At 40.5% G+C, this 22,511-nt stretch overlaps 2 protein-coding genes across 2 annotated transcripts; both read right to left on the bottom strand.

The window, feature by feature from the left end:
* Positions 1–73: 73 nt before the first annotated feature.
* LOC146659105 (26S proteasome non-ATPase regulatory subunit 4-like) lies at positions 74–5,676 on the bottom strand. Its single transcript, XM_085422974.1, has 10 exons — positions 5,557–5,676; positions 4,536–4,676; positions 4,337–4,451; positions 3,160–3,246; positions 2,561–2,629; positions 2,258–2,473; positions 1,350–1,458; positions 1,107–1,244; positions 621–676; positions 74–522 (listed from the first exon to the last, which is right to left on the bottom strand). Exons 1-10 carry the CDS (start codon positions 5,580–5,582, stop codon positions 352–354), a joined length of 1,128 nt encoding a protein of 375 aa, XP_085279100.1. The 5' UTR covers positions 5,583–5,676; the 3' UTR covers positions 74–351.
* Positions 5,677–7,224: 1,548 nt separating this feature from the next.
* On the bottom strand, positions 7,225–20,746 carry pip5k1ab (phosphatidylinositol-4-phosphate 5-kinase, type I, alpha, b). The gene is made up of 16 exons (XM_085422965.1): positions 20,637–20,746; positions 17,279–17,313; positions 16,615–16,701; positions 16,238–16,368; positions 16,027–16,144; positions 15,387–15,539; positions 14,951–15,250; positions 13,286–13,521; positions 13,093–13,176; positions 12,924–12,972; positions 12,645–12,729; positions 12,383–12,553; positions 11,604–11,736; positions 11,461–11,523; positions 11,239–11,338; positions 7,225–11,160 (listed from the first exon to the last, which is right to left on the bottom strand). The coding sequence occupies exons 1-16, from the start codon at positions 20,680–20,682 to the stop codon at positions 11,158–11,160; spliced, it is 1,794 nt and encodes a 597-aa protein (XP_085279091.1). The 5' UTR covers positions 20,683–20,746; the 3' UTR covers positions 7,225–11,157.
* Positions 20,747–22,511: the final 1,765 nt, after the last annotated feature.

Here is a 22,511-nt window from a genome sequence, read left to right as displayed (position 1 = left end):
TTAAATGGAAGTGTATGCAAGTATCAGGCCAACATTTTTTTCTAGTTTGTGCAAGGAAATTAAAAACTGTAAATAAACTTTTGAATTCTGGAAATTTATTGAGGAAATCTGTCCATGTAACCATGTAACTTAGTTACATTAAAAACAAAAAAATCAAGATAACACAAGTCCTGAACACAGAAGGGTTAACATCAGATAAGTACATAAAAAAGGCAAATGTTTAGAGTTTACACAGCTATATAAACAAAAGGTGAACAAACTGTTTCCTGTTCTGAGGAGAATAATGACGCTATGGTGAATGACACACACAGGGCAATTCTCATCCTTTATTTATAACACTGTGCATTATGCTCATTTCTTTTTCTCCTCGTCCTTCTTGGCGTCGGGTTTAGAGCCCGTTTGGGAAGCTAGAGAGCCCATGGCATTACGAATGGCCTCGTTGTTGGGGTCGACCCCAGGAAGGTTTTCTAAAACACTCTGGAGGAACTCCGGATCCTGCATAACATCATAATCCTCTTCATCCTGAGTAGAGGTTTTTAAATAAATAAATAAATATATAAAGGTTTTTGTTTTTAGTGTGATGAAAACTTTGATTTCAAACCACAGTTGCTTATATTCACCTTAGCTTCACTGGAGTCGATGTCAGCACCTGTATCCATGTCCTCAGCACCAAACTCTGCAGAACAAATGAAAGCAGTGATGTCTGTGCATAACAAAAAGGGGACTGGAAGTAATTGTAGTTGTTTTAACCTGAAATTTTTAATAGGAAAAAACAATTTTTAAAAAAGGTCTAAAATTTGAATTCCCCCCCCCCCAGTTAGCTCAAGTTATACCCAAGTTGTACATTAACACTACCTTCATAAATATCTAACTAAAACTCTTTGGGGACTTGATGACCTACAAGCCAAATCTGGTATTTTGGTATTTTCGTACAGTAATTCAGCGCTGTAGCCATTTTTTCACCCCAAATTTACAGGTGAACTCTAGATACAAGTTAATACAAATTATGCACGTAACATATACAGAGCACTTATAAGTTATGAACCCTCTATAATAATTTGCTGACTGGCTGTAGTAAAAGAAGAAGAAAAAAAATGTAGGTAAACCTGCTCCTGCTCCCTGCATGGACATCTGCAGAGCATAGGCGATCTGCTCATCCTCTGTCATGCGGCTAAAGTCTGGTAGGGCAGGTGTGGCTGAGTCTGTATGTGGAACAGACATCTTCAGCAAGGCATCCTCAGACTCTGAAGCAGGCAAAAAAAGAATATGTTGCATGTATACACTCAGATCACTTGTCACTGAGGGAAAACAGGCAGCAATGGGCATCTATGAATACAATGTTTTCTCACCATCTGCAGCTGGGGAGGAAATGCCAGCTTCAGCAGCTGATGCAACAGCGGCTCTGCGAGCTTCATCCTCCTGTCGCTGTCTCTGCTCCTCCATGGACACACGCAGAGCCTAGTGAGAAGAGCAGGAGACAAAACAAAAATTACTTCCTAATGAAACACGTTGAGTCTTACAACTGTGCAGAAAAAAGCAAAGAAAAGGCAGAAAATATAATGAAGAAAGACTAAGGCTATGTCCACACGTACCCGGGTATTTTTGAAAACGCAGATTTTTCTATGCGTTTGCACCTTTCGTCCACACGTAAACGGCGTTTTTGGTCACTGAAAACGGAGATTTTTAGAAACTCCGGCCAGGGTGGATATTTTTGAAAACTCCGTTTTTGCATTTACGTGTGGACGAGAAAAACTGAGAAAACGCAGCGTCAAAGGTGTGCGCATTTTTTGACGTCACACTGTGCGCCACGTTATTGTTTCGGTGAAATGAATTTCTACAATACTGTTACTGTTAATTGTACTCTCTGCAGTGTTTAAATGCTTACACACAGTTACTGTCCCTCCACACATACGACTCGGTTCTGCTTCTATGCCCCAGCTTTGTTTACTTTTTCCCACCGAGGCTTCTAGACTTCTGATTGGCCAACATTTCTGCATGGTTAGGAATATATCGCCACCTGTTGCTTTGGCATGTTCATAGCAGCGTTTTCCTTCATTTCTGCCTTTACGTGTGGACGGGATTATTTTTTAAAACGAAAACGGAAAATCTCCGTTTTCAAAAATACCCGTGTACGTGTGGACGTAGCCTAAAATAGATCATTTGAAGAACTTTTAATGTAGTCACAAAAAGTTGCGGCTATATTAAACTGCACAAACTATACAAACAAAAACAAAAATTGTGTCCTGTGTTCACTCACCAAAGCCAGCTCAGGGTCTGCACTGGGATCTACTCCAAACTCAAAGTCACTGGCACCCAGACCCAACATGGCACCACCCTCTCCTGCCAGAATGGGTGAGGACAGCAGGGCATCGGCAAGACTGGGACCCGGGGGTACTGTGACCAGGTGGGAACCTGCTCCCTCTTTGCCATTCAGCGTGTTGATGAAGGCTGTCAGCTTCTCTGTGTTCATCGCCTGCGGGCAGAGCAGAAGTTAAGGGGTGCATGTAAAAAAATGTTTGAGTGGGTTATAAGCTCAGAAGGTTAAAAAAAATAAAAATACCTCCTCTCCAAAGTTAATGACATCAACATTGACCTTTTCTTTCTTCAAACGCTTTGCCATTTTGATCAACTACAAAAAGAGAGAAACACTTGAGTTAAAACAAACACTAATTTATCAGGCGCGTCATACATTTATAAGTTCAACATTGACATCAGAGACCACTTAGCTAACAAACTGGTGTCTGTTTAAGGAAACAGCAATACTAAAGAAGCTGTTGAAGCAGCTTCAGCTCCCAGGCCAAGATTTGAAGACTTTATGTTCTTTAAAGCAACAGAATCGCTCTGTGAGGTACATTTCCTTTGTAAACAATTCAACCGATGCTGTAACGTTGAGATTGTGGCCTGCATGCTGTGAGATAGTAATGTCAAGTTTGTCACGTCTTTTGTAACCTTAAGATACGACACTGCCGTCCAACTAGTGATTTCAGAGTAAACTCAGTTAACTGTAATAAACTGATTGCTTTCCAGATGCTAGTCTGAAACAGCTGCAAGTCTTCTCACTGGTTATCTTAACCAAGGTGGGGGAAAGCAACACTTTTTGAGCAATACATGAACCCTAATAAGATAATAATAATAACTAATAACAAGAGTTTGGCTTACTTCTTTTTCGTTGTCACACACTGGGCTGCCAACAAACGCAATTATACGCATCTTGTGGTTTTTGCCCTGTCTGTGCTTCAGCGCCAACTACAGACAGAAAGACAGAACATTAAAAAAGAGAAACGAACACATACAAAATAAAATGCATCTGTGTGATTTTCTGTGTGTGAACATAAAAACAGAAATGGCAGAATAGCATTTACCAACATCAATACAATCAGTACCACTGATAACAACTGCATGAACTTTTAGCGATACAGCCAAATGTATGTTATGTAAAAACAACCAAACACATAAAAAAACCTTTTGAAATATCCAAAGTTAAGGAACAATTTCAAGTTGCAAACTACACTGAAAGTATCAAATGGAATTTCAAGGAAACCTGTGGAAAGCTGCCCTTTTTCACAAGTCTGTAACACTTATGCTGGATTCAGACTTCGGCACTGAGTCAGGTGAGGTTTGTGGCATAACCTAAATAAGTGGCCCACGTTTTTGCTGATACTTATACTGATGCTATGATCATTATTCCTTATATTGAGACGATTATCGTTATTCTCTCACTAATAAGTTCAAAGACTGTGACCAAAAGTAGTTTGTCATTATGACGTAGCTACGACATAGATTAACACAAATCCCCAGTTTGTTTGTTTTGCTTCTCTCACAATCTTCTTGTTACTTTTAGCCTTTCCAGTCAAGCTCTTGTACTGCAGTCGAGCTCACTCCTTACGTCCGTTCTTCCTGATTGCTTTCTTGCTCGTACAAATTAAATAACAGAGTACAACTTAGCCTTTCCTGCACTGTCGAACCCACAACTTCTTCTGCAATGGCCACATCCTCCTCCTTTTTTTGAAACACTAGGCTCTGTTTCGTCTAATATTTACTACACTAACTGGGCTTAAGAACCGTTACTTCAAAATATTCTGCAATTCTGCAAACCCAGCAGCTCCTCGCTTAGACAACAAAATTTGCTACTGTATCCATTAATTTAAAAGGACCTCACTAAAGCTGCGGAGAGCAACAACAACACCATTAGTCCAGAGTTTTTAATCAAACTCTGGACTAATGATCCATCCACATGTCTTAAAACTTCACTGCATTCAAGCATTTCTACTTGTCTATTGTGTGTCCAGCAATAAGACCAAGATAGCAGTTGTTGTATGATAAAAATCAATCTCACATGCGCCACCCTGATACCGGTGCAGAAGCTAATGTTTCCACATGGCTGCACAGCATGCAGCTTCGACAGTATCCTCCCCGTATCCGGAGTCAGCGTGGTAAGCACCTCACAGTTGCTGCAGAGCGAATCACAACACTTGTGTTATCATAGGTTTAATCCCATCTTAAACCTCAGTATACTGAAGTGGATTGCTGCTTACTTTGCCATGGAGATGAGGCCCACGTTGTTTTCAGGGTTGCTTCGAGTCTTTGAGTGACATACGATGTTAACAGCATCCTGCTGAGCCTGCAGCCGAGTGGGTAGAAAGTCTCCATTTCGCATGTACTCACTGTTGTCCACACTAAGGAAATTTATAGTAGATTATTTAAAATATAAGCACTTGTTCAATGTAAATGAATGCTATAAGTCAAATAATATAAATATTGCTTGTGAAAAGAGGCCAAAAACAAATATCATCAGGATTTTTCCTACTCAAAATTGGCATTTAAAGGTTGATTGTGCAAATAAACGAATCTAAAACCACTCAAATTATTTAAAAAAAAATGCCTTAAAAAATAAAAACAAAATTTTTAGGCCGCTTCTTGAACATAGCAGCTACTGTATAAATGTTTACAATTTGGGCTTTGTAAAAATAGGATTTTACCGACTTCATATAGAAATAAATACAATGTTTTAATAACAATGTTTGAAAGCCTTTTATTGTCTCAAAGGATGAGTTATGTTACGTTAAAAGATAGATATAGGTCTAATTTAAGGCAAGCGATAGCATTCATCTTTGTTTACTGCGTTGGTGAAATGTATGTTTTCATATTGACAGTAGCCTTTTGATTTGTTAGCGGGCTAATGCTAACGTATCAAACTGCTTTTAATCTACCGCCAGAAGCAACCTAAAAATTACAGCTAGATTAAATTCAAGTTGGGTAGAAACGATATGAATTAAACTACAAATATACAAGCAGTAGCATGACCAGGTCCCGATTAAAGAGCTGCTGTTCAGCTAACGATGATTGCTTTGAGCTGCTGGCTAACGTTAGGTTGTGGAGTGACTCAGGGAATAGACGGAGTTCATTATTTCCTAAACAAAGCGAGACAAACACGTCCAAAATAATTTATTTAAACAGCGCCAAAACGAAACACACTCAGCTTTTCATGTCACGGGTTCATTTAAACAAAGCTAGCACTCAAAAGTGTTCATTTTCAACATAATTCAAATTCCTTACCAGACCATAGTGCTTTCAAGCACCATCTTGGCGTCTGCCGTTTACTACGTCATCGTGATGCTTTGTGGGTAATGAAGTTAAATCGAAATTTCTCCGATAAAGCCAAATCTTTAAATTTTATATTTCTTGCTGTGTACAATCTACGGATTCCATAGCGTATAGGTATATATAGGAGCTTGTTTTCGATTCTGAAAAATAAATACATAAAATTGCCAGTCAGAAAGAAATTTTAAGCTATTATCTCAGAATTTCAATTTCAATTGCTGGTACAGTGAGCTGGAATGCCTGACTGTTATAAGCTGTTATAAACTAAAGGAAAACAGGTTAAATTATACCGAAATAATTAAAATCTTTACATTGCATACAATTTAGAAAAGATGTAAGAAGCAATAATGGCTTTACATCATATTTCAATGTACATGCTGCAACAGCTTGCTGTGGTTTTCTTAATCGCACTTAATATGTAATAGGAAAAAAATCACACACACACTCACACATCAAAGCCCCCATTAGTTCATATTTTCAGTTTAAAAAAAGAAAAAGAAACCATCCACAGTCCAGTGGAAAGAAAGCAGGTCAACCGATGTTGGCCTTGCAAATAAAAGTGGGTTAAACATCCTAAAGTGGGGGCCAAATCATCTAGAGGCAGAGGATTTCACAACTGGGATGGAAGGTATGAGATATGCATTTCTCTGTAAAAAACTTAGAAGCTCGAAACCTTGACATTATTCACCTGACAGTGACTGAATGACCATGAAATGTTATCAAAAGAACTCACTATCTTCACTGATACTAAACGGTTCAACCTTTAAGTGAAAATAACTGTACTCTTAATGTCTGCAACATGCTACACACACACACACACACTTGTGACTTATTTCATCTTCCACTTGTGCAGATCTCTAAGGGAAAGTTTTGGTCTTCCTAAAAAATTTGAATTTGAATTTGAAAAGACCAACACAGGTCATGTGAAAGTCCTTACATCTAAAAACAGCTGCAATTCTCTGAGTTCCTGTCTGCGGTAACTGATCAGACAGTGCAAACAAAGTTTGTTCATTTCAGTGTTTCAAGAACAGTTTGTCCCAGTTCCTAGCATCTGGAACATCTGTTTAGATCCCTCACTGATATTACCAGGAACAATGTACTCTTGGCCCAATTTGGAACAAAACAATAAATGAACTTTTGGTCTTTAACATTGCACCTGGATGATGTCGACTGGCTTAAACTGGAAAGATAAAGCCAGTTCCTGTTGCTGTCATTACCTCCAAACACTCGTTACTCTGTAAGCATCACCTGGAGCTCTGACAGCAGATTATTTCACCTGAGGATGGATGGCAAGCTAATTTTAATGAGATTCACCTACCATCAGGATCCACTCAAGGAGCATCTCACACCCCACCAGTGGGCAGTGTGACACCAGTAAGACTTTCAGTCATATGAATTCCCAAAAACAGATTAAATCTTTCCTTCACAAACCATTTTGGGATAAACTGTAACATGGCAAAAAGTGGAAAAAGTAAAGTTAATCCTTTCCAGCTCAGTATGAAACCAAAGTGCATATTTTCATGCAGGAAGTGATATAATAGGGTGCAAAACAAGAAATCAATTTTAGTAACTGCAGCATTCACTGCGATGCTCAGATTTAAAAACAACAACAACCAACCAAAATGAAGACTTACAAAATGTGTTTATTCATTTAAAATCAGACATGAAAACATCACCACCACCACCACATAACTGAAACATGGCCGGAGGGACAGGCAGCACATATCGCATGAGAAGGCATTTCCGTGACTCATATGTACATATACACATTTTGTACACAGTAAAAATATAGTAATCGAAGCATATAGGACAACCAGCAACGGTGGCTCAAGAGCCGTATAACACATTCATGTAGAAAAAAGCATGGAGAAAATCATCATGGAGAGAATATATCTATCGTATCACAATCCAAACATGTAATATAAAAAGTGAAATTGTCAAACAGTCTCCCTTTATAGGCAACACATGCTATAAAGTTTCAGACATCCTTCTGTCAGTATACACTTTACTTACAATCATCTAAAAAGGTACATAACACATCACTTCAACCTACAGCAATCAGTCGTATCAATAAATATGCTTCTTAGAGCTGAAAAGTGGCAGATTGTGGTTCATATTGCATTACTTCAAATTCATTGTAGTGTCTACTACTGAGTGTACTGCCTTAGAAGCACCAAAGGAGGTTTTTCCTTTTGTCACGGTGTAGTACATTACTCCAGCAAAACAGGTGTGCAGCCAGCAATTAACCAGTGCAACCAATTCATCACATAAAAACATCAAAATGCAGCTCTCGCAAAATCAAACCCGGACTCGTTCTGATCTGAAGACACTGTCAGAGTGTTTACTCTGTTGGCTGTGGCATTTCATTTTTGTATTATAACTGTGATTAGTTTACATTTCAGCAAACTACCAGAACTATTTCATTTCAAGTACAACTAAAAGGTTCTAAACGCTACCACAAATGAATGAATTTCACAGGAATGTGGAGATAAATCTTGAAATGAAGAAATAATTGACAAAGAAATGTTATCAGGCTCTGGATTTTACGTCAGATAAAACTTTCAACGTCAGGAAAAACAAAATACATCCAGTTTAATAATAAATCCTTAAACACAGGTCAGCCCAGTGTTATTACCATACAGAAACCATCAGTCCATGCAGTAATCTAAAGCCCTCGCCCTCAGCCTCACGTTAACTGCACTAAATCTTCAGTCTACTCTGCTCTTCTCTTTGGTGACTTGCTTATAATACAAAAAGACTTAAATCGTCAGCTGTGCATTGATGAACATGAGTAATTTTCCTTCTTTCTCTAGTCACAGCTCATATTTCTTCCCAAGCCTCTCTGCTGCATAGACCACATGTGCTCAACAAACATAAATAACGATTCTTTAAATGAGATGTCTCAAGTTTTCCTTCAGTCACTTTGTAGTGATTTCTCTATCAGAAATATCTCTTGGGGTTAGAAAAAAAAATCACTTAGGTAGAATAAACACAGCCACATTGAAGCTGAGCAAGACTTCATAAAAACACGATACAAAAATTACTTATCGTTAATAATATTGGTCTGAGTGGATGTGAGCGAGTGTCATTTCTGTAACCAGCAGAAATGAGGAGGCCGGTATATCCTTCAATGTATGCTGTGACAGGGAGCGATGTGATTGGCTGAGATGAAAAACCGCAGTGACCGAATACCTGACGTAATCAAAAAAAGGGAGATTGTAATAGATTTTAAAACTGAAAGTCTGAAAACTGACTCACTGGTTGGTCGAGACGTATAAATGGCAGTTTGAGGACTTCAGCTGTAGTGATAAGGCAGGTTTCTGTGTAACCAGTGCACTCACCTGTAAAAAGTGTCAGTTTTCATCGCATGTAAGGGAAGGGGACAAACACGGAAAGGCACAGACATGATGCACGGCAACTTTAAATTAAAAATTCAACAGCATCTACTGGTTAGCAATGCTGTTACACTTATACTTCAGCACATACGGCCATAAACAGAGAGGGGAGATGTTCAGGTTAGTATAAATGTGATCTGCCATGGTAACAAGACTAGGGATGGGTATCGAAAACCGGTTCTTGTTGAGAACCGGTTCCCACTGTTTCAATTCCTTGGAATTGTTTGCCATTTTTGCAAACGATTCCCTTATCAATTCCAGTCGCCCCGAATGACGTCACCACGTTGCGGAGCGTCATTTACCTGGCAGGAAACATGGCGGCTCAAACGCTCAAAAGTTTGGTTATACTTTACGAGAACGGATGACAACAGGGCAACTTGCAATACTTGAAAAGTAGATATTTCATTTAAGGGAGGAAACACTACGAATATGCAAAAGCATTTGCTCACAAAACACGCGATGACCTTAAATGAATGTCGTGTTTTTAATTCCGCTCCGGACTCGTGAATCTCAACCCAGCAGCAGCGGTAACGTTTGCACGTCCTCTCCCGTTAATGCGGCAGGTAAATAATCACCTAACAGTGCATATTATGTTAGTGCGATCTGCCTTATTACAAAACCTGCCATTACTGTGCATTTAGGTGACCATGATGAGAGAGACAGACAGAGTCTGGCTCAGATGCTGGCAGTTCTCGCTGCAGTCTACCGGTAGCGTCTCCTTTCAGGCCAGGATAGACGAATGTCACCGAGCAGTGACTAAGTTTGTGGTAAAAGGTTTGCACTCATTTGCCACAGCAGATGCCCCGATTTTCGGTTAGTGAATGTGTTTAATTGTAGGCAGGGACATTACTGGATATTCTTGTGTAATTGCTACAGAATAATTTATGTTAAACTTTGTTATTGCTACAGAAGAATATTTATTTTATTATTTTACATTTACAATTTTTTTTCCCGGGGACCCTGTGACACCCCATTGAAGAGCCGTAGGCTGTGGATCTCTTAAGATCTCACTGTTGGGTTTGTAAAGCCATGTTACTCCTAAATTTCTATCTTATTCAAAAAGAAGAAACAAAGTTCTAAGCTAATCGACCTTAGTGTTCTCCTTTTTAAAAAAAAGAATTGATAAGAGAATCGATAAAGAATCGAATCGTTAAACAGAATCGAAAATGGAATCTGAATCGTGAAAATCTTATCGATACCCATCCCTAAATAAGACACGTTTTTTTTATGCGGAAAAACACTACAATGTACATTCAGCAGTGGGAAGATCTATGTGGCACCACTGAGGCTTCCAGAAAAATAACTTATAAGAAAAAAATGACCATATAGGTCAGGTTAAAACCCCATCCCTCTGCTGTTTTAAATGAATACTGTACAATCGGTAAAGAAAAACGCAAACACGACTACAGAGTCGACAGCAGCAGGTGTTGATTTGACGGAGTTCTATCGATGGCGGTGAGAGAGCCATGGATAGCTTAGAGTGCTGAGGGGAGATGGATGTGCAATAACAGGTACGCCGGAGTGGGAGTCACGGAAATGTGAACCCACCTAGACTGTGCACGAACGCACAGTAACATTCATTCCTCCTATGTAGGCTATGCCCTTCATGTGCTTTTGTGTGTGTGTTCCTGCTGAACCGTCCCTGCCCACTCCTACCCACATCTCCTCATGCTGTGGATAGTGGGCAGGATGACTGGCTCTTCAAGGGATAATTTGACTGCCTTCCATGATCAACTGGTGATAGTGAAGATGACCTCTTTTTTTGTTATTTCTCTTTCAATACAATATACAACTCATTATATTGTTTATTATATCATCGCTGCAGACGGACATGAAGGGAAATCTTCAATTCAGGGCCGAACGCCTTTTTCTGAGTGTGTATCGGACAGTTTTGGATAGGTGTGGACAAATATGTACACACAGTGACAGTGCTGATGGCTGGGGAAGTCTGGAGCCTACCGCACAACATGGTCCAAATCACTGCTTTCCTCACGGTCACAAACCATGCTGTTTTATTTGGTGGCTACTGTATAAACTGCAGAGGTCACAAAACAGCAGAGGAGCGATGGAGGGTCTGCGGTGGATGACTGACTCCAGTTCATTTTGCCTTTCTTCTACCCACCTCGCCGTTTCCAGAAGTCTCTCATTGCTGGGAGTGTTTTTACTGCAAAGAAAAAATGTAATTAAGATTGTTTTGTATTTCTGACACCATGCATAAACACTAGCGAATGAACACACTTACGAAACAGATGTTGGTCTCAGGGACGATGTCCGACAGAGAAACTACATCTTCATTTCCAGACAGGTTGCCTGAATTATCTGCAGCCCCTTCTACTCCCAAACTGCAAAGCGGAAAAAGCAATCAATGAGACACAATGACTAACATAAGGAGTTAAAAAAAAACAACCCATATTTATTGATTTTGTTTTTTTTAAACAGACTTATCATTGGCTGTACTCTGTACCTGTGGGAAACAGCCTGGTCACAGTCAGTGTTTGCCGATTTGTGCACTTCCACGCCTACAGAGCTGCAGAGGAAAGTCAGAGTCAGACCAGAAGAGATGAAAAAACACAGCGTGAGCACGAGAAGGAAGATGAGAGGTTTTACCGCAGGGGAGGAGAGGTGGAGACAACTCCTGTGCTGCCTTGTGATGAGGTGGACAGATTGGCCTCGCAGTCTGCAGGGTTGTCTACCAGCGGAGGAGTCCGAGGAACCAGATCCGGCCTTCCTGACTGCACACCTGAGGAAAAAAAAGATATTAATATGGCAATTACAGAGAGTTTAACAAGCTTATCCAAAGCTGAGTGCAGTTTAGAATAAAATTAAGCCTGTGGGGAATGCAAGGAGCTGCTGCAGATACAGTATGGGGATGAGCGCAACTAGTTGACTAGTCTTTCCAAGGCTGATGCTGCGCACTGCCTTTCTCTTGCCTTCTATGATGGGAAGTTGTAATCAGGTGAAAAGTAGGTAGAAAGTAAGCACACGACAGCTGTGTGCTTCTGCAGGACTCTGTGACTGTACATTGGCTCAGTCAGAGTTAACAAATCACATTCTGCACAGACACATGGACACTCACTGCTCACATTAACTACAACTACCGTAACAGGTCTGACTTTGCACGTGTGTGTGCGTGACATCAGATGACACAAAGCGCCAAACATTTCAGTGACATTTGAAACATCATTTTAGTGTTTCAAATGTCACTGAGTGTCACTACAATGTGTAGTTTGCTGATGCTATCTGCTGAACTTTATCTCAATTTTTCCCCCACCAATTTCATTTTTAATGCTTGACAAAAGTTTGGGGCCTGAACTTGTTCCCACATCAGTGACCACTCCACTTAACCACAGATCTACTTAATGTGACCTCATCTTCTTGGCTCTTACCGCTGTCCGCCTCGGACTCTGTGCTTTTAAAATGGGAGTGGTAAACTAGTCTGGAATCCACAGATGACTGTCCTGTCGCGTGGGAGAGCGGTGTGGGTGCTCCAAGAGTGGGCGCCCTCCTTAGCCCTGCCTGACCTCCACCGCGGCTTTTCTTGGATGGTGATGGTTTAACTGAAGAGGACAACAGGAAATGATCAGTGCAATCATCGGGACTTTTCACACCTCTGCTCTCAATGCAGTAAAATTACAAAGACAGACGTACGTGGAATTTTCTTGAACACTGTGTTGCACATGAATTGTTGGAAGCGCTCTGCATAGAAGCCAGGTCTGTGAACTGAAACTGTGTCCTAAGTACCAGGAAAAGGATCATTAAAACCTGACAGACCTTATAAAGCAACATTTCTGTTTTAATTCACCAACTCTTAAAAGTGAAAAAAAGCAGTCATAATTCTTTGTAGTCCAAGCTAATCAGTTAATATGCAAGCTACAATTATAATCAAAGTCTATTAATACATATTGTGATGTATAGTGTACGACTTACCCCATCATGGACCAGCGCCTTCCAGGAGTGCTCCAACTTCTTAATAAACCTAAATAATATCACATAATGAAACTATTTAGTGCAACTTACATAAGTGGCGTGAATCTTGCTTATGAATTAGCATAAATGCATATATAAAGAGTGGATTTTGCTGCTCTGACACACATACCTGTAAGATTGGAGAATATCGATGATGCCGATGTAGATCAGCAACCTCTCTCCTTTGCTATTGCGAGCAGGAATACCACCCATGCTGCAAGGTCACAGAAAGAACAACTGCTTCATTCACCATTATTTCACAGCTACAATTTCCCCAGCAAGCAAATACAGGCTGATACAGGTGTGCTGATGGTCACACTCACTGATCTTCTGAATCCAAAGCTCCCTTCCCTCGAGCCTCCCCCTGGATGGACTCCATGGCGGTGCAATACAGACTTTTCTGGGCTTGTGGTCGGCGCTGATCTGGGGTCACTGCTCCTTCAGACCCCGTATTGTCGACCAAACTGCCTCCACTACGCTCCTTTTCTCTGCTGGCCTGGTCCATGTTGTGGATGCCCATCAACAGACTGTAATCCATGATCTTGAAACTCTGCAGGAGCTGCAACAAAGAAACAAGTGCAATGAGAATCGTCTGGCAACGACTGGAACAACCAACTGTAAATCAATGCAAAGACACACTGTTTCACAACAGGCGCCAAAGACTTTGGCAACACTACAATAAAACATGATACGAGTGTACAATAATAAATGTGACATGCTGTCATATATATTACGCTCATTTAAAAACCCTGCTGCTGTTTCCTTACGCTACAGCAGCAAGGTTTTAAAATATGACAAAACAGGTCTAAGTGTTCAATCCAGCAACAGTTAAGAACAAAAATATTTGTAATGTGACCACTGATTCTGATTTAATCTTGATCCTGGAAACAAAGTTTGAGCCCAAAGTTGAAATACATCCCATCTACACAGGGATCAAAGTGAGATTTTTCAAGGCGGCAGTTGCCTAGGTAACCCTCTAATACAGTTATTTCCAAAGTATGGACCACAAGAGGTAATTTCTTACATAAAAAAAATATTTAAAAATTATTTTGGAATCCTTAAAAGTCTTGAGTTGGGTTTTGTGATTTACTTTCAAACTGCATTCAAATATTTAGATGTTAGTCACAGTCATTAGGTGAAAAGATATAACTCAAATAATCTGCTTTACATGACACAACAAAAAAGTCATCTGATCAGAAAATCTATTTTAAACTTAACTAAATAACACACCCAAATCAAAAAAGCAAAAAACAAACAAACAAACAAAAATACAAATGACAGTCCTAATGATTTTTCTTTGGTGGAAAGCCAGAACCTCTGGTGGCTGAAAACCCTGGAACAATGAGGTAATGGAAATGGATCGAATCAATAAAGCATGTGCAGCTGCTGATTAAAAGGAAAAATGATACAGAACATTCTGGTAGTCTGTGCAGATTGGCACCAGTCTACCCCCATCATTTCAAAAGATACCATCCCTCAAAGTAAATAAGGTATTAGTTTGCAGTGTCATGCAAGCTTGAGTCATCTTTCCGACACTACACACATCTGTTGATGACCCTGGAGCATGACAGCAAACAACAACCAATGCCAACTATCAACAACCACTAATCGACTTTGGAGAAATTGGAAATTATAGTAGTCTCTGTAAAATGTAAAGTTTAATGAAGTGCCAGTGCGCTACATGTCGACATTACATGTGTTGTACAATCTGTCAAGCCATCTGCAGGCCATTTACAATGTAAGGACTTTTCATTATATGGAAAAATAGCCTAAAATAACTAAATGAATCTAAAAAGTCTTTGATATTTCTTCACATTTATGCTGTATGTAGAGAAATTTCATTTTTTTTGTATCTTTTATGCAAGAGGATAACAACAATATAAAGTGGTGGTGTACTATTTGAGCTTGCCAAGCCATTCTCCATACACTTTAGTGCTCAGTACTTCAATAAACAATCTATACAAACCCGCCACATCTCTGTAACTCACCAGGCAGTCCCTCTGTATAGTCTTGCACAGAGCATTGTAGTTTTCTGCTTCCAGCAGCAGGCCATCAGGCATGTCCTGGATGAAGTCCAGGTCTTTGTGAGTGGGGACGGCCTTCTCTCTCTCCTTAGGGGAAGCCCGTCTCTTATAGGTGGAGCCTTTCAGGTCATACTTGAGGTGCATGGGGATGATTCTGGGCAGGAGATTGTTCATCACAACAATACGGATATTCTTACCGCCTGCCTGAACGCAATACAGTCCATAAAACTTAGGCAGCAGGGTGCGCTTGTTTTGGTTTATATTCTGAAAGGGAGAGGGAACAGACAAAAAAAAATTAGACACTGAAATTAGAAGAAAAACCTCCCCTTACTTGAGAATTGTTGCAGTAATAGTCACTCATTCTAAACAAACTCCCACCTCCCACTCTATCCACACTCACCATGAAGTATCCAGGCAGCAGTTTCTGGAGAAACTCTGCCTCTTTGTGTTGGACAGTCTTGATGATAAACTCATCATCACTGGAGACGTAGAAGAGGGAACCGCTGGCTCCGGGGTTCGACAGCTCGATCAGCGGCTCATTACACAGAGAATACTTCCAGAAAGAGACAGATGAACCCGCATTAATATAAAATCCAAAAAAACAAAACAGATTTTGTGTTTCTGAAGTAAGATATATGGGTCACTGGCTCCTGATTGCACAATTGATCGATTTAAACTACAGAGACATGATTATCAGTATTTCTAGTGCTGACTGTAAAAACAGACAGCAGAGAAAGAGTCAGGAGGAAAATAAAACGGAGCCAAAAAGCACTTGGACCACAGCTTATCATTCTGTCTGAGATGGCGCAGCTCCATGCCCACTGTGTCAGCAAATGTGGTGATGATGCAGACAAAAGCATCATCATTTTTGAGGAAAAAAAAAAAGAAAAAAAAAAAAGGAGAAAACCTTCAGCTATTGTTCATTATTTCTCCAAAAGGGGATCATGTTTGCTTAAACCACTAAATATATATGCAGCATGTAGAGATTCACACACAGCTGTGGTGAACATGGCAGAATAAGCCTTGGGGTTAATACTGACCAGGTAGTCATCTGGCCGAATGCCAAACAGTTCCCTGAAGTAACGAAAGGCGATAGGAGCATAGGTCTTAAAGCGAAAGTCACTGTAGTGATGAGCAGGGGTCAGGTTACTGCCTTCGCTGGAAAGAGCAAGAAACAGATAAACCATTAAACTATGCAAAATGGAAAAATAACAGTTCACCTCATGCATTCAAACAACTCATATCACAAACCTCGGGAAGAAGATGCTTTCAACAACTACAAAGTCCTGCATGAGAACATCCCTCTCCGCCTTTTGACTTAAGCTGCCAACTGTGTGAGCGATGCCCAATTGGATTGCTCCCTTTAGGGCAGATGACGTAGTCTAGGGAGGTCAGCGAGGAAAAGAGAGTAAGCACTGGAACAAACAGCATTTTACCCCTGTGACTTCTGCTGTTTCACTCACTATTCTTGGGTTTCCAGCAAGAGGAACTTCCAAACTAATTTTAGAATACAGACACCAAAACATGCAGGCCAACCCACTGAACTGTAAACACCTTGGATCACTCCGGCTCAGTGCTGCGGGTGTCAACAAATCACTGTTGTCACTGACCCCGACCCCTGCCCTTACTTTTTTGTAAGTAGTTTCTCCTGTGGTAGTCTCAACGCCCCGGTGTCCAATGGTCTTCTTCATACTCATGCCTGAAGAGCCGGGCATCTGAGGAGAGAGGCAGAAAGCTGTCAAAGGAAAATCAAACACAGTTTGATGTGTGTTTGTGCTGGTAAACGCAGAAAACAATGAGCTAGCTGTTGTAGTATGCAAGCTTTAGGCCAGATGGATGACAGCCTTAACCAAGCGATCAACTGGGCTCACAAGTAACTGAACTTGCAGAGGAAGGTCAAATTGTAAGACAGGAAACTAATCAAACAGCAATCAGCCTGATGTTACTATTCCTGACCAAAAAACTACCTCTGCACTTCCTCCTTTTATTGATATTGGAGCTACAAAAATGTCATAATTGTTTCTGAACCTACAGTATTATTATGAGTAACTATTCATATTTCAAAGTAAGAAAACTTTTAAATATTAATCTATGTAGAGCTTTGAGGAACAACAATGTGGCTCTCCTGCGTTACAAGAGCCACTCTCTCACTTCCATAATAAACTTTTAGTGACCGATGCCTCAAACTGCCAATGTCTGGATGAAAAAAAGTTCAGCCCTATAAGCCTGCTCTGCTCTCCTTTTCCCCTTAGAGCTGAGAGTAGTTACATTTACAGTATCTGCCATAGTTACCTCGGCGGGGGCCATTTTTCGAATGCTGCTGGTCCCTAAAAAGAAAACAGAAAAAGTTAAATTGAGAGGAAGATAAGTGCTCGAAAACCTGCAAGGAAAATCCTACATATACAGAGTAAGCACTCTGTATAGTTCCTTTGTTGAGACTCTGAAACCCAACCCATGCAGTCAGTACTCAAAGTCAAGGCTTGAAATAAATTTGAAGAGTTTGAGTTGGAAAGGCTTTGACCAATGACGAATTTGTTAGGGACTGTTTATGAATCCCTGTGCTGGTTAATTAGGCTATTTCCAGCACTGACGGATGACTATAAGACCGATGATGAACCCAAACCTAAATGTGGCCACAGTTACTACCGGCTGCACCCAGTATGTGAACTGGAACTACTTCTCCCATGAGCTAGCTGCTCCACATTCATCTGTTCCCCCAGGATGTGTGTCAACATCACCACCTCCTTTCAAAAAATGGTGCAATTTCTAGCTGTTGCTGTCCCAGCCTACTTTAAGCCTCAGACTAACTTTGATTTTATAACTGAAATCCACTCCAGCATGCTCACGAATGCTCAGATGTTTCCTAAAGGCAACCTAACAACTCTTTAAATGCTTTGTTTTGAACGGTGATGGACTGAGGGGCAGCACAAAGGCCTGGTATAAGATAAATAGGGATTTTTTTTGAACAGTGAATCACGCAAAGCTACTCTTGTAGCCCAAGAATGAAATATGAAGCAGGAAATGAGGTAACAGGTCCCCTTTAAATTAGGCCATTTAGTAAACTCTGTTATCCGACTAGAGATCTATGAGACTGATATTCTGTTCAATTCTGTGTAATTCAATGTTTATTTCACCATGTGACAAGCTAATGCCGCATGGAGATATGAAGGAACACTGGAGGGTTTTCATGCCTGCATGAAACCTCAAACACAACAGCTTCTGTTTGTGTGCCTGTAAAATAATAATGCAAACACCAAGCCAAGACCTTTGCTTAATTGCTAAACAAAGATAAGTCATTAAATCCCAGCATACAGATGTTTGGTAAGAAAGGCACTCAAGTGCAACAAAATAAATACAGCGAATGAGTTCCTGTGTCCTGTCCTTATATAAACTTGGTGTATACACTTACTACATCGCCCACTCTGCAATCACCTCTAGCCTGTAACCAATGGCAACATCTCCTCCACTGCAGTACCATAGGTCAATATACACACAAAAAAAGACTGAAGGCTACAAAGTTTTTACATCTGTAGTAACAAGTGAGTCTGAAAAATTGTCTTTCTGCCCCCATCAAATCTAAACCTGGCAATGCACAGAAAATGAACATTTTCAACCTAAGAAATGCAGGACTATGTATAATTACACAGACTCACTGAATGCCATGCATCTCTCCTGAGTTAGCAGGGACACACTGCAATCTGCTGGGAAACAATGAGCATCGCTCTGCCCACATTCCCTCTCATTATGTAAAACAACACACTATATCATCACTACTCATGCAGTTGCTGCTCACAGTCACAAACACAGCACACCCATGCGAATACCTCGCTGCAACGCTCTCCTCCAGAACTGAGTCCTGATATCTGCGGAGCAGGACAAGGTCAGGCTAACTGGCTTAACCAAGTACATGCGCCACACTGAACTCATTTAAAGTAGGTGTGCACAGAAGTAAAGGAAGCATGGCCTAAATAATTAAGTCAGTTAAGCAACTGCTACTTTTCTTTTATTGTAAAAGGAAAACCATCAGGACCGTTTACAAAACAAACATGATTAAATGTGCTCAACATGTAAAATAGAATATTGTTTACCAAAAATAACTTAGAAATGGACAATTTTGTTTAAGGTAGATAACACAGACTGTTACTAAATTTGGATCATGCGTACTTGCATGTGTAGTAACCCCAGATGGCCCGGTTTCAGCTATGATTGTTATTATTACTACCATCTGTATTTATTAAGGTCAATATACAACCAGTTAATGGCATATATTGTGCAGCAGACTATGGATAGTAATTAGACTAAGTCAGTTCCCTAACAATGACTTTAGCTCATCAGCGGCAGGCCTCACTACAATAGGCAAACCATCTGTTCCTCTCTGTGTACCAAACAAGTCCCTGCCAGCCTTGTTTACGCACAGCCCACAGCATGCACGGCAATACCATGACCCATGGACACACTCTTTAAGGTCATTTCTGAAGAATCCACAAATATACTGTTTCTTGACCTGATTTGGAAACGACGCTGATAAAAGCTATTAGGGAAACCACAGTGAGTTACTGTCACTGAAGTGTCTGTGAGCGTGAATGCTACATCTTGTGCTTGTGCTGTCCCTGGATTTCAGCCATCTGGGAGCCACAGGAGTGCTTTAAAAAGCAACTATTTTTATTCACTGACTCAGACTGGGTGGTTACCAGGAGCAGAGCAACTCAAACATATACAGGGAAGCTAATGAGTGATGCACAACTAACTGGATTAGAGAGATGCATCTTCCCCATTGCGTGCTTTATCTTGGGGGAAAAGAAGTCTCTGAAAGCACATGATCAATCTATATCTGTGAAGCAAGTGGAACCAGTTCATGTGCAGTGCATAGGTCTGATATCGGTGATCCTAAACAAAGGTGCTTAAATAAATTAAGGCTGCTTTATTGACTTAGATAAGCGTGACAAAGGAACGCAGAAAAAGACAATACACCACCTAAACTGAAAATATTTGTACAGTAACAGTTGGGAGGTGTTTAATGAAGCCCTTAGGTAAGTGAAAGCGGATTTTTTTTTATCCATGTACATCACAAAACGTTCAGAGGAAGAGGAAACGGGATGTAACAGGCGAGGAAGACGTGAGTGAGAGCAGTTACCGTTAACTTCCCATAGATGCTTGATGGGGGGGGGGGGTTAACACCAGCAGTATTACACACGTCCCATTCATTTACCAAGCAACGGCGATCTTTATTTATAAAATCTCAACTCGCCTTCACCTGCTTCGTTTGCGTGTAAACACCATAAAGCGTCAACAAGACAGCCGGTTTGATAACAAAACAGTTTGGTCAACGTGGTGTCGGGAATTACTTTATAGCACGCTATAAAATCAATAGATTGTTCCTCATATTTAAGAGTGGCCTGCACACAAAATCTTCTTGTGTTTTAACACGAGAAGACCAGGATTTATTAAAGAGCCAGCTAAATAAGCGAACCACAGATTGGTTCATTTCTTTGGTGGAAAATCTCGATGCTAATTAGCTAACGGCTAACGAAGGCTCAATTACAGCCAGAGCTCCAGCGTTGCATCACTTTCAATGCTTTAAAACACTGTAGATATCGCTTTTTACGCTAGTTTTGAGACGAGAAAGGAATGAGATTTGATAGCTAGATACCTGTCGGGGCTGCTGATCCCATGTCTGCTGTTCTAGCAGTCGCCATTACGATCTGACTGTTAACATCATAGACAGAGCCGACACTTGAATTTTGATGCTCGTGTTGCTGCTGCTGCAGCACCACAGCGCCTCCAGTGGAGGGACGTGGGACGGTTTCAGTTTGCTGTAGTGCGACAGAAAGGCGCCCGCAATTATACACTACTCAAAAAAGAAGTTGTCGGCTGACTCTTGTTGTAAAAATAAAACAATTCAGCCCCGTGGTACAAGTCAAAACTTCTTGGGGAGCTAATAGGTTTCATTTCCACCGGTTTATGACCTCTGCTTCCCTTTTCCTGCCTCCTCTTGCTCTGTTTGTTCGCCGTAGCTCTGCAGGTGGAGGACTGCGATTTGGAGTGATGTTTCCAAAGATGCCCTGATTCAGTCTGCTTCCTTTTTGTATTTACTTGACTTTCATGTAAGTCAGGTGGTGACACTGATAGACTTTGAGGTGCCATCTGTACCTGTTCGAAGGCTGCTTTTATCGGCATCCTGTGGACCACCACTTTTAGATGGATTACCAGACTGGTCAGGTGAATCTGGCTTGTGTGATGACAGAGAGGACATGCCTTTGTCCTCATCCTTAAAATAAAGAGTGGATGCCAAAGCTGGTGTTTTGATGCTTCAATGTCTGCAAATTTTCTGTTGATAAGAAGAAAAATGAATGAAACAATGAATCGGGACAACATTAGAAGATCATTTCATGCTATTTTGACTGTGCTAAATGAATATATCCCATATTTGCCAGAGAATTTCTTTTAAATTTAAAATTCTTCTATAAAGGGTTAAAATCCAAAATCTGTAATTAATATTTTAAACTTATAATTCAGGCTGAAGTTTTAAAAGACTGTGTCAGTGGGGGGAAAAAAATACAATATAATAGTTTTTGGGAAGGTGGCATTTTTTGTTGTTAGGACCTGGAGTATCGTTTTTTGTAAAACAAAAATCTGACACTGCAGAAAAAATAGAAATGCATGAAAATGAATGTCGATGCTATATCATTGGCCCATCTCTGGGCCTAATAAAAACAATGATCAAATGCATCTTGAAATGTTTTTTATGGAAATTGTTTTTGTTTGGCTGGGGGGATTCAATAAAAATCAATGGAGTTATGTAAACATACTGGCCTTTAAAGGGTTAAAATCCCCAAACTGTAATTAATATTTAATATATACAGTTCAGGCTGAAGTATTTTTAAAAGACTGAGTGATTTAAAGTGGAAAAAAACATTATTGCATAGTTTTTTTACAGCAGTTTTTGGGAATCTGCCATTTCTTGTTCTTAGGTTAAAAAAACTTTTTAATCATCTAAAGCTTTGATGATTGTGGCTGTGTCTCTGTGTTAAATAACGAGCTGACATTTTCCTCAGGACGCGATCAGCTCAACGGCCCTCGAGTTACCTGCATACATCCTGCTCACCTGTCAGCTGTTTAACACCTGCTGCTAATTCAAGAAACACGCCCACGTTACCTGGTGATAGTCACAGTTTAACTGGACAGCCGGTGCTCGATATAATGCAATGCCTGCGCATTATTCTGCACAAGATAAGTAAATATAGTTTGTTTCCTGAGTGCAGAGCTGCTGGAGCTTGTTTCCCTACAGAGCACTTTGTAGGTGAACCCACTTTATCAGCGACTGATGTCCAATCACCAGCACACAGCTGAAATCTCCACTGAGTTTTAGCTTGGAAAACTAACACTGCACATCACTCTGAACACACCATCCCCACTGTCAAATATGGTGGTGGCAGCATCATGCTCTGGGGGTGCTTCTCTTCAGCAGGGACAAGGAAGCTGGTCAGAGTTGATGGGAAGATGGATGGAGCCAAATACAGGGCAA

This window comes from Rhamphochromis longiceps, linkage group LG11, assembly GCF_057381845.1.
Source record: "Rhamphochromis longiceps isolate RC_006_pf linkage group LG11, R_longiceps_female_GT1.1, whole genome shotgun sequence".
In the NCBI taxonomy this organism is placed as follows: domain Eukaryota; kingdom Metazoa; phylum Chordata; class Actinopteri; order Cichliformes; family Cichlidae; genus Rhamphochromis; species Rhamphochromis longiceps.
Note: the sequence above shows the minus strand (reverse complement) of the source record. Positions and strands in the feature narration are given on the sequence as shown.

Coding starts and splice junctions, on each gene's coding strand:
- LOC146659105 (XM_085422974.1), bottom strand. CDS start 5,582: ATGGTGCTTGAAAGCACTATGGTCTG. Junction 4,452..4,535: donor GGCCTCATCTCCATGGCAAA/GTAAGCAGCAAT, acceptor TTCGCTCTGCAG/CAACTGTGAGGTGCTTACCA. Junction 523..620: donor TCGACTCCAGTGAAGCTAAG/GTGAATATAAGC, acceptor ACCTCTACTCAG/GATGAAGAGGATTATGATGT.
- pip5k1ab (XM_085422965.1), bottom strand. CDS start 20,682: ATGGCGACTGCTAGAACAGCAGACATGGGATCAGCAGCCCCGACAG. Junction 16,369..16,614: donor GAGAAACTACTTACAAAAAA/GTAAGGGCAGGG, acceptor TGACCTCCCTAG/ACTACGTCATCTGCCCTAAA. Junction 12,730..12,923: donor AGGCGCTGGTCCATGATGGG/GTAAGTCGTACA, acceptor CCTGGTACTTAG/GACACAGTTTCAGTTCACAG.